Source organism: Tamandua tetradactyla, chromosome 7, assembly GCF_023851605.1.
Source record: "Tamandua tetradactyla isolate mTamTet1 chromosome 7, mTamTet1.pri, whole genome shotgun sequence".
Taxonomy (NCBI): Eukaryota; Metazoa; Chordata; class Mammalia; order Pilosa; family Myrmecophagidae; genus Tamandua; species Tamandua tetradactyla.
The window spans coordinates 105,978,275-105,990,715 of NC_135333.1; the positions used below are offsets into that span (position 1 = coordinate 105,978,275).

The 12,441-nt window shown below is 36.0% G+C and overlaps 1 protein-coding gene across 4 annotated transcripts in view; it reads right to left on the minus strand.

Moving 5' to 3' along the window:
• Window positions 1–12,441, minus strand: part of SCAF11 (SR-related CTD associated factor 11) — a 77,611-nt gene that overhangs the window by 17,045 nt on the left and 48,125 nt on the right. For all 4 annotated transcript variants that reach the window (XM_077170652.1, XM_077170654.1, XM_077170653.1 and 1 more), the window contains exon 6: window positions 11,141–11,205. In XM_077170652.1, the coding sequence (XP_077026767.1) occupies window positions 11,141–11,205 (65 nt within the window). The remainder of the gene's footprint in view (window positions 1–11,140; window positions 11,206–12,441) is intronic.

The following is a 12,441-nucleotide window of genomic DNA, read 5'->3' on the forward strand; positions in this document are numbered from 1 at the left end:
CCTATTATCCCTGGATTTCTAGATTCAGTTAACAACTTGGTGTACTCTTTCCTTATTGATTAGACAGTTTTTTTTTGTTGTTTGCTTGTTTTTTAATGGACACTCACACTCTTCTATTCTGGTAAATGTTGCCCGGTATTTTTTTTTTTATATGTAACTTTCCACCTTCTATTTTCTTTTTGGAATTTTATTTATTATTCAGTATTGTACCTCTTAGCCTAATACCCTATTATCTCTTTATCTTTCCCCCTTACTTTCTGAGACATTTTTCAGTATATCCCCTACTTCTGTTGAATTTTTAAAATTTCTGTTGTCAAGTTTTTCTTTTTGACGGGTTTCCTTTTTTTGTTGTTGCTGCAATATTTTTAATTTCCAAGAGCATTCTTTTTTTTCTTGATAGTTTTTATCTTGTTTCATTGCTTAAGTATTCCTTCTCATTATCTCCGAGGACATTCATTTTTAAAAGCTGTTTTCTACCATGGGTCTGTTCCATTAGGCCCCTTTTATCTGTCTTTATTTCTCTCATGTTGGAGATTTTCCTTAAATGTTTGGTGATCCTTGGTTGTTTCTGGGACACTAAAATATTGACTGGAAATGGTGTAGACAGGCAAGCAGCGCCATTCATTTCATTATAGGATGATCAAGCAGAGACTTGGCTGTTTCATTAGGATATTCCTAGATGTCACTACCTCCAAGTCTTTTCTCTTGGCAAAGCAGTTATCCCAGAAGATATGCTTCCAATTTCCTATTTGGGGGAATATAAGCTAGACTATCAGTACTTTGGGATAAGATCATGGGGTAGATATCTACCAGATAACTTAATTTTCCTCTTTTTATTGTTTTCCTCACCCTCATTTGTACTAGAACTTAATCTGGCTCAATATTCACTATACAGTATACCTTCAGTCTTTGCCTGGGTTTCCTAATCTGTAGGAGAAACTGCTCCTTTAAAAAATTTCAACCAATTCTGTATTTCGATACAACCACATATTCCTGCCCTCAGAGAACTGAGGCCTCTAGTCTAAGGTGCTGTGGTATGTAAACTGGCATGATTCTTCTCAATTTCCCTTTTCCCATGAAAGGCTTAGATTTCAGCATTCTACTAAGGCAGTTTACCTTTCCCTTCATACAATCACTTTTAAGCTTCTAACATTTTGTGGACAGTTTTATTTTCTGTCCTCCTCCTCCAGCTTTCCTTGTCTTTCACTTTCAATCTTTCTTTTCTTTTTATTCCTTTATTGTCATTTAATAGGGTTCTGGGAAGGGTAAGAGAATTAAACAGGTGTTTAATATGCTTAATTTAACTGGAAGCTTCTCTTACTTAATTCAGCATATCCCAAAACATGTTTCATGAAATACTAATCCAAAAAGAAGTCCCATGAAAATATCTCTCTGTACAATACAAATCAATATAACAAAGCCTCTGAACTTAAAGCCTTATATTTGGTAGGCATCCAATTAAAGTCTGATCAATTGTCCTATAAAATTGTCTATTAGGCTTGCTGGAGTTTAAAAATGATATGTTATATTAACTTCTAATACAGATATAAGAAAACTTTAGGAAATTAAGCTAAACAGAGTTGCTTCTCAAATCTAGCTAAGTAGGGCAGGCCACAGTGGCTCAGTGGCAGGGTTCTTGCCTGCTATGCCAGAGACCCGGGTTCGATTCCCAGTGCCTGCCTATATTTAAAAAAAAAAAAAAATTAGCTAAGCAATTGTAGGTACCAAAATAGATAACATTTTCACAAGAAATTCTTTTGTAAAAAAACAACTTAAGGGGCGGGCCATGGTGGCTCAGCAGGCAAGAATGCTTGCCTGCCATGCCAGAGGACCCGGGTTCATTTCCCGGTGCCTGCCATGTAAAAAAAAAAAAAAAAACCTACTTAAAAATTATCCTTCGGGGATGGTACAATGGTGGCTCAGTGGCAGAATTCTCTTGCCTGCCATGCAAAAAAAAAAAAAAAATCCTCAGGATGCCATGATTTCTGTTCAATGTAACTGGGTAAAGATGTTCTCAATGTGTACTATTTCTCACTAATTCTACCTTTACTATAGCTTTCTCTCTAAATTCCTTGCTGAGAGATATACAGTTCTAACACTTAAAAGAGTTCAAGGTTGGTTATCTATTGCATAAATTCTTTAATGACCTTAAACTTGGCAACAATTCCAAGTAACATTTACAGGTTCTCTTAGTAACATTTACAGGTTCTCTTAGTGTCTTCCAATGAGGCAGTCTGTTAATAAATAATAGCCGAGAAATCTCATAAGGAATGTAAATATTAAAGATTAAGACTCTTAAAGGTTTTACTAACATAGCTATGATTTATGTACTTTAGTCTGAAAAAAAAAACACTGGTAAGGTAGTTATCACATTTTGAAAGGTAAAATACAGTTTAATAGGCCTATTAAGTAGGAATCAGACAGTTTTTCAGCAGACACTGAAAAAATGACACTTGATTTTACATTGAGAATTATTTTTGTGCTCAAAAGTACATCCAAACAAGAGCCATCAGAATAAGGTAATAATGTAAGTTATAAGGTTATCATTATTTGCAGGTGACCATAAACTGAGAGGCTTAAGTGGGCAATATTAATATTACCATGGTTTAGTACTATTCTGTAGTAAAAAGAGGCACTGGATGTGGAGTCAGTTGTGTGACTTTGGCTGAGATATTTTAATATTGTTTTAAAGGTTGTAATTATGAAGAATTTTGAAAATTTCAAATTGTTCAAAAATGATACCCACAAGCAGACTTAACACGTAGTGACTTTCGCTTTACATTCCACATACAGCTAAAGTTTGCCCCCACCACCCCCAATCTCTTCCAGCTTCACCAGAGGAAACTACTGTCCTCAAGTTGGTGGTATCATTCCCATACATTTTACTAAATTATTATTATTATTATTATTTAAGCTTTCAGATTTTCAGTTTCTGATTTATTTCACACCTTTAGACCAGTTACTTTATTATCAGGTAGTTATGGCCAAGGTCAATCAAGTTAAAAGTGATTAATGACCATTATTACCTTGTACAATACTCTGGGAAATGTTATATAGAAAACATAATGACTACCCTTGAGAAATTTTAAATCTTACCAGGAAAAAAGCACATACGCACAAAGACAGGAAAAAAGCACACACACACACGTGCACAAAGATAATGATATATTTCATCAAAGTTAATTTTAAGATCTGGAATTATTTTATATACCACTATGGGGGAAAAATGCAAATTAAATTCTCACACTACCATTTTTAATTACAGAAAACTTCAACATATACAAAAGTAGAGAGAATAGCAAAATGAACCCCCCATATACTCAAACCCCAGCCTCCACAATTATTAATTCATATCCAATTAAAATTAAATATTGTCCTGCCCTCCAAGATCATTTGGAAATAAATCCTGGATAGCATATTATTTCAGGTGTAAATATTTCAAAATATAGTAACTCAAAAAAATAAGTACTATTTGGGGAAAGTTTACTTTAATACCATTATCACGTAAAAAAGTTGACAATAATACCTTAGTAACAAATATCCACTCAATGTTCAATTTTCCTCAGTTGTCTCACAAAGTTATTTATTTTCTTTCTTTTTACAATATGTTAAAATAAGGATTTGAATAAGATCCAAAGATTGTGATCAGTTGAATGTTTCATTATAGATTTGACCCCTTCTCCCTTTTGTGATTCTTGCAATTTTTTGATTGAAGAAACCAAGTCATTTGTCTTGTGGTTCTGGATCTTGCAAACTCCATCCTTTTGGTGTTAACATTCATCTCTGTCCTATGTATATACTGTGTTCTAGTTTGCAAGCTGCCGGAATGTGATAAACCAGAAATGGAACGGCTTTTAAAAAGGGGAATTTATTAAGTTAGGTTACAGTTCTAAAGCCGTGAAATGTCCAATATTAAAGTAAGGCTATGGATATGTTCAAGCTAATGCATCCAAGGAAAGATACCCTGGTTCCAGAAGCCTGATGACATTCAGGGTTTCTCTTTCAACTGGAAAGGGACACAACAAACACGGGATGATGTCTGCTAGCTTTCTCTCTAGACTTCTTGTTTCATGAAGCTCCCCTGGGGCATTTTCCTTCTTCATCTCCAAAGGTTTCTAGCTGCGTGGACTCTTGTAGCCATTGTGGCTCTTTCTAAAATGGCACCCTCAGTAAGCAATCCCTCCTTGAATGGATGGAGACCTATCTCCATGGAAACTATCTAATCAAAAATCACCACCCACAACTGAGTGGGTCCATCTCTATGGATAATCAAAAAGTTTCCAACCAGCAATATTGAATGAAGATTAAAAGACGTGGCTTTTCTAGGGTACATCACAGATTCAAACCAGCACATGCTGTAAATTAATGCTATCATCCCTGACAGGTTTGATTGAGGGGCAGGAGGTGCACACTACTGCGTAGTTGGTATTGCTTACTTCTTAGGAAGTATTTAATGTCTGGTTGCCTCTCCTTTTGTGATACTAACAGCCATTGTGATCACTGCAAACCACTGAAAATCATTAAATCCATTAATTAGAGATTACAAAATGATGACTCACATTCTATAATTTCTTCAACTATTTGCTAAAATATTTCTAAAAAAGATAAAATTTCCATTTTCATGTTTGATTATTCTAATAATGACTTAGAAAAGACAAGACAGATATCTGGTTCTTTCCTTTTATTTCCCAGTTTTCAAAATGAGTGAGTTTCCTGACAACCTCCAAAGGTGATCAATTAGTTTCTTTGTTTATTTACAAAGTCACTGTGTACTCATGGACTTAAAAACTTTGATGGGTTTCAATAATCATTATTATCTTTCTTGATGTTCAAATCCCCCCATTTTTGGCTAGGGGGAGCCTAGTCAAGTTGGTTCCTGAGTCTTATTGTTACAACCATAGCAGACTGATAGCTTCTTTGTTGTCTGTTATAAAAAATGTCTTGGTACATCTTATTTGTTATCTCAAATCTGGAATCAGACATTTTTTCCATGAGCTCTGGTTTCATTATTGGAAATAGGATCTAGAGAATACCATCTGCGCACTAACGATGGGTCACAGTGCTTTCTTATCACTTTTAAGTTTTATTTTATACCTATTTAAAGAGCTCTGTAATCTGTTGAATGGTGTGTCATCGCCCCCCACTCCCCCAAATTCATGACCACCTGGAACCTCAAAATGTGACCTTATTTGGAAACAGGGTCTTTACAGATGTAATTAAGGTAAGGATAGTGATGAGATCAGCATAGATTAGGGTGGGCCCTAACCAATTACAGTGTTCTCATAAGAGAGAAAAGGAGAAACAGAGAACCACAAAGGTGGCCACATGAAAGACAGAGACAGAAAGTAGAGTGATCTACTATAAACAAGGAACAACAAAGACTGCCAGAACTGTCAGAAGCTAGGAAGAGGAAAGAAAGGATTTTCCCCTGGAGTCTTCAGAGGATAAATCCCTGCGGAAACCTTGATTTCAGACTTTTAGCCTTCAAAATTGTAAGCAAATAAATTTCTGTTGTTAAACCACTAAGTTTGAGGACTTTGAGGTAATTTGCCACAATAAACCTAGTTAGTGAATACATAAGTTATTTTGTTTTAAAATAGTCATAGATACAAAAAAAAAAGGGGAAAAGAAGTGTACTAAATAAGGTAAAGTGGCTGAGTTCAGAGTCAAGAGGCTACACTGGAGATCACTCTTAAACGCATGCTTCAGTTAGACATTGCTACCTATCATAACTTGCCAAAACTTCTCTTTAAATAACATATATATAAAAAGGCAATAAATTTCAAAGTACATTGTAACAAATAGTTATAGAGCACATTTCACAATTTGGTATAGGTTACTGTTCTACAATTTTAGGTTTTTTCACTTAGCTGCTCTAAGACACTGGAAACTAAGGGAAACATCAATATAATGACTCAGCGGTCATACTTGTTTGTTAAATCCTATCTTCTCTATTGTAATTCTTCCTTTTCTTTGATCCTTCTCCCAATCATTAGGGGTTCTGCCCATTCTAACTTTTTTTCATGTTAGAAAGGGGTGACAATAAAATGGGAAAGGGGGATGGAACTAGCTGATGTTCTTAGAGAGGCTGGCCCCTATGGGTTTCAGGAGCTATCTGGCCTAGGAACCATCTGAAGGTTACGGGTTTCTGGAAAGTAATCTTTGTACGTGAAACATTCGCAGGGTCTCAGACAGAGCCCTAGGTGTTCTTTAGGGTTAACAGGAATGGTTTTTGTTGAGGTTTGGCAAACCGTGGTAATTAGCAATATCTAGTTGAAGCTTGCATAAAAGTAGCCTCCAGAACAGTCTCTGGACTTTATTTGAACTCTTTTAGCCACTGATACCTTATTTTGTTACAATTCTTTTCCCCCTTTCGGTCAGGAAGGCAGGTGCCAGGGCCAGTTTCATTCCTGGGAATCATGTTTCATGTTCCCAGGGGGACTTTCACCCCTGGGTGTCACAATCCCACATAGGCGGGAGGGTAATGATTTTATTTGCAGAGTTGGGTTTAGAAAGAGAGGCTACATTTAAGCAATAAAAAAGTTATCTGGAAGTAACTCTGAGACATAACTATAGGTAAGCTTAGAGAATTCACCTTCTTAGAAATATCTTTTAACTCAAAGTTTGTCAGTGTTCATCTTTTTACACATCTTACTCTGTGTTAACAAGAAAAGTGGTGATGCAGATTTTCTTCAAAGGTCGATGAAAGAACTAAATCACTGGTTCTGAACTCTTAGTTTTGTAATTAATTATTTAGAATTAGCCAACTTTTGGCTCCTACTCAGAAGTGTTATCACACATGTCTGATCGACTCCTTCCACCTTCCCCACTCCCAATTTAGGGCCTAGGGACTAAAAGAATTCCATTATTTTTTTTTTTTACAAAATTTAATGATAGGGTGGGCCATGGTGACTCAGCAGGCAGACTTCTCACCTGCCATGCCAGAGACCCAGGTTCAATTCCTGGTGCCTGCCCATGCAAAAAAAAATTTAATGATAGCATTCTTTATGTTCATGTACTCCCAGGCAGTGAAAACTATGCTGCTTGGTCAACAGTAATTATACTGGGCAAATGGTAGGGCAGATTCCCATTTTCAGAGATGTAAAAAAATTGGTTTATCAGAATTGATCAAATTAGAGATGTGCTAAATGAATCAAAAAGACAACAACACAACATCAGGGATAGCTTACTTCCTCCTACTTTGACAGCTTCAGAAACTTTCTAACAAGTTACCTGGATTATCATCCTTTTGGAATACCTTTACCTGGTTAGTTTCCCTAAAATGGGTTCACCCCATTGTATCCCAACGAAAAAAACCTTTAGTGGTGTCTTCTTGCATAAGATGTAGAAATTTTAGCTTTGTTGGTTAAAACCCTCAACCTTCTTTTCCAGTTTTATTTCTGATCATCAGGGTCTTAGCTTTTTTTACTTGAACTCAGAGTGGGGAAAGAAATGACATCTGGAAAAAAACATTAACTTAGGAACCAACACAAACAGATCAACAAACATTGATCACCACCGAAAACTGAATAGAGTTCATTTGCATTTGAAAAGACATGTAACATCTATATTTCTTCAGAGACTCTCTGTTTCATTGGCTATGTAGGCATCTTACACATTCAAATGAGAATAACTGATTATATCCTCCCAAACCTCCTCCTCCCGGCCTTCTTCAACTTAGTTAACAGCTCCATTTAACCAGGTGCTCAGATCAAGACCTCTTCACCCCTGACTTCTCTCTCATGACTTTCATCCAATCTATCAGCAGATCTTCTTAGCTTTACTGCTGATATACAAAAATACAGAATTCAACCCATCTCATCACTTCATTGATATATCCTTGGCACAAATCACCATAAACTGTGACCTGGAAATCAGCCACCTAGCTGGTGTCTCAGCTTCTACTCTAGACTTCCTAAAATCTATTCTCTCTTAGCAGCCAGTGTTCTTTAAAAAATGTCAGATCATGTTATCTCTACAAACACTTCCTATCTCACACAGGCTCTAAATGACCTTCTACCTCACAGTGTCTTACTCGTCCTTCACATACCTAACTCCATCTAAGTCACACTGACCTCCCTGCTTTCCCTTAACATACCAAGAATGCTCCTGCTTCAGGGCTTTTGCACTTGCTGTTCCCTTACCTGGATCACTCTTCCCTGAGCTATTGTCATGGCTTAATCCCTTACTTCTATAAGGTTACTCAGTGCTCAAGTGCAATTTTATCTGAGAGGCCTTCCCTGAGTCCTCATATAAAATATCACCCTTTACTCTCCTTTAAAGCACCTATATATTCCTAAGAATCTAGAACTGTGTTTGGCACTGAACTATTCAGTATTTGCTGAATGAATGAGTTGATCTCAATTCACTTTTGTCTCTCCTAGTGTGAACATTTCAATGTGCTGAGTGTGGATCAAGAATTTAAACATGAGTTTAACGGTTTCATCTTGGTACATAACCTATTTCAATGAAGGAAGAAAAACTGGAAATGTAAGACTTATTAGAGATGATTTGTAATTTTCCAATAAGGTATCTTCCTATGAGATTTTGCAGTTTGAAAGGATGTATGTACCCTAGAAAAGACACGTTTTAATCCTAATCCCATTTTGTAAAGGAAGCCATTTCTTTTAATCCCTAGTCGGCATTGTACATTGGAAGTTTTAATTAGATTATCTCCATGGAGATGTGACTCACTCAAAATCAGGTGTTAAACTGGATTGGGTAGAGTCTCTACCCATTCCAGGTGGGTCTTGACCACTTTACTGGAATCCTATAAAAGAGGAATCATTTTGGAGAAAGCTGGAGCTTCAGAGAGAGCAGAGAAGAACGACAGAGCACGAGAAAGCCACAACAGAGAATGCCGCAGACACAAGGCAGCAACTTTTGGATATGAACATAAAGAAGGAAAATGCCTCCTGGGGAGCTGGAGAGGAAGTTAGCAGATGACACCGTGTTTGCCACGTGACCTTCCAGTTGAGAGAGAACCCCTGACTGTGTTCGCCATGTGCCTTTCTGCTTGAGAGAGAAACCATGAACTTCACTGACCTTTTCGAATCAAGGTATCTTTCCCTGGATGCCTTAGATTGGATGTTTCTATAGACTTGCTTTAATTGGGACATTTCCATGGTCTAAAAAACTGTTAACTTGAAACTTACAAAAGCCTTCTGTTTCTGGTATATTCTGGTAGCTAGCAAACTATAACAGGGGTTTTCTATCATTTTGATTGCATACTATTTAACTCCATGCACTGACCTTAGAATCCACTACTCAAGAAAAAGCAACATCATAGAAAAACTCACCAAACAGTAATCAATAAGTACCCAGTTCCCCTCAAATTAGCCTAGATTATTCAGACAAGACATTCAGTTCTAATTATATAGGCATTAGTATTTTTGTCTTACCCACCAATAAAATACAATGTATATTCTTGCCTTTCCTACCAAACCAGAGGTTTCAGGCATCTTAATTTATACTGATATGGCATTAGGTGATGGGCCTTAGACAAAGTCAACCTTCTGGCAAGAATAATTTTTTTTAAAGTACTATACTTATTTATTTTTTTGTATGGTATGTGGTGGGGGTCACATTTCATTCTTTTTCCATGTGAGTATCTCATTACTGCAGCAACATTTGTTGAATTATTTGGGGGCTGGGGGTGGGCAGTACATGAGCTAGGAATTGAACCCAGGTCTCCCGCATGGAAGGCAAGAATTCTACCACCAAACTACTCTTGCACTCCCAGAACTATACTTTCAAAATTAACTATTCAATCATAAATTAGCTTAGGATGTCTATTTAAAACCATGCTTTGTCTTTCATATTCTGGAAAAAAAATCTCAAATCAGAGTGAATCACAGATTTATACAGATGGTCTCCACTATATAGAAACTCTATAGTTTAAGACATACCTATGTTTCTCTGTCTAAAATTGAGTCAGGTAAGAGATATATTCTTAAAGAAAATTACAGTGATTAAAAACCGACAATTAGCATAGTCAAAGTAGGCCAAATTATCTAGAAAGTTTGTAACATTATTTAATTTTCCTCAGCAGTAAATTTTATATCAGATTCTATTAAATTGCCAAGAAAAGGCTAGCCATAGAAAGGATGCCAATCTTTTCTAGCACTGACTTAGAAAACAAAAACAATTTAACATTTAAAGTTCTTTAAAAAATGGAAAACTTATCTGCCCACTAAAGTCCAAAGAGCAAAATAACTTTTAATGCAATTTCATCTTAACAGAAAATTAACCAAGGTGGAACATTTATTAATCAGTTAATCTAACTTGAAAGATCATGTTAATTCTAATCAGGGGAAAAAAAACTTGGTAGACATAATGTATAAAAAGTTATTTTTATTGTCATTTACTTTAACAAATAATGAACTCATTAATTCTTTCACTCTTTCTTTCAGCATAGAACTCCATTGTAACTTAACCTGGGGAAATAAATGCTCATCTCCTTGTTTATAAACAGCATAGTAAGTTCTTCTTTAGAACAGAGTAAACAGCCTGAACTCCAAGGAGCCACAAAGCACTATGGTGCCATTTTTTTTCAGGCCCTGCTGCAAAGCCTTTCTGTACTAGAGAGCCATGTGCCAGATAAGAACAAAAGACAGAAATACTTAACTGCTCATGTAGGTAAATATGTAAGAGGTGCTTTATTTCCAAGCAAAATGTCAAATCAGAAGTATGGCTAAGGGGTCAAACCATAACTTTATCTAGGAATTATAAATTAACTCTTGCTTGTCACAGGCTTCCCTAGCTATGGCTTACAGTTACAGGCCCACAAAGTATTTTATCTCTTCTTCCCTAAGGACTTCTGTACTAATAAGTCAACTAAAACCAAAATGTACGTTGCTAAAGGCCATGCGATTGGAAATTATTTTTTCTTCATTTCCTTCTCCAAACCATGGACACCCATCCACTCCTCTCCTCCAGAAGCTCAAATAAAGGGTAGGGAACAACATAAACGACTTCATGAATGCAAACTTATATATGTATTAACTTAATATCCAGAGCTCAGAAGAGATCTATGCATGACTATTTTCCAAACCAAAATGCTACTAATGAGAACTGTGGCACAAGAATAAAATTTAAAAACAAAACCAAGAAAGAATATACAAGCAAAAAAGTCACTTACTGTGTATCATCTTCAAGTCATATAATTTTGCACTCAATATATCTTCTCTCATAATGGCTTTGTTTCTGTAGACATCAATAAAGAGGTAAAAGAATTAAGAGAAAACCGTCATTCTGCTAATTTTCAATTTATTAACCCATCAAAACGAAACCTGTTATGCACAGATTTTTATTAAATATCCCCCAAGTCTGGTAAATGGTTTAATACAGTTTTCACAGATTATTATGAAATAGTAGAAGTGTTAAGCTATGTATTAAAACATACAGCAAATTGTAGCTTCTCAGTCTTTAAGCCACTATCTTTCTGGTTAATCATGACTGGCTGGCTAACAAAGCCTTGTCAAATAGAGGGGAGCAGATATTACAATCTTAAAGGCACAATCCCTTTAGATTAGACAATCCCTGTCTAATACTTTCTGGAACTGACAGAAAGTATTAGACAGAGGTGGGTATGAGGGTTTTACTGCCTTAGAAGGGAGAGGCAAAACTGGATGGATCTTGTCTGCTTGCTGGAGAGACAGGTATATGCCATAAATGGAAGACTAAATGACAGGAAATGCTAAAAACATTAAGAGACCCCAAAAGTATGAACTATAAATACCCAACAGGTACAAGTAATTTTCTCCCTTGGGAGAAATCATTTAAGGGGCTGATTTGGTGGGAAAAAGCAAATTATTCTGCACCTGCTACCTCACCCTATCCCTCTTAGCACAAATCCTTGAGAAAAAACTGTTAAGCATGTGGACAACCTCAGCTGTGCAAGATCCAAAAAGATATATGAGCCTTATAGGTCATACAAAGAGGACCACTGCACTCTCAGCAAAAGCCAAGAGAACTGGAGTAATTCTGAAAGTGCACAAAAAAATGCATTATCCTTGACATCAGTGACAGGGGTGTTACCAAGAATGAAGCTAGAAAAAGTTTCTTCATTATACCTGGGAAAAAACTTTACTATCTACTATGCAAACATAAATGGAAAAATCAAAGCTGACTAAGAAATAGTTATAGGAAAACTCTAATAAAACTTGCTCTAATTCAGTTTTTATTAATTTGGGGGCTCATAGGTGGACTCAAAGTAGGTATTCCATCAATCTCTTGAAACCATAAATGAAATTTTATGTCCATGAATACGCATATTTTTCTAGCAGAAGGGGTCTATCTGTAGCTTTCTTCAGATTCTCAAATAAGTCCATAACTCTCCAGAAGTTAAGAGCTAAAGAGTTAGTGTTATGAATTAGTGGCAAGATTCAAAAAATCTTAAGAACTATTACTCAACTGTTTTACTGATTAAGTAAATTTATT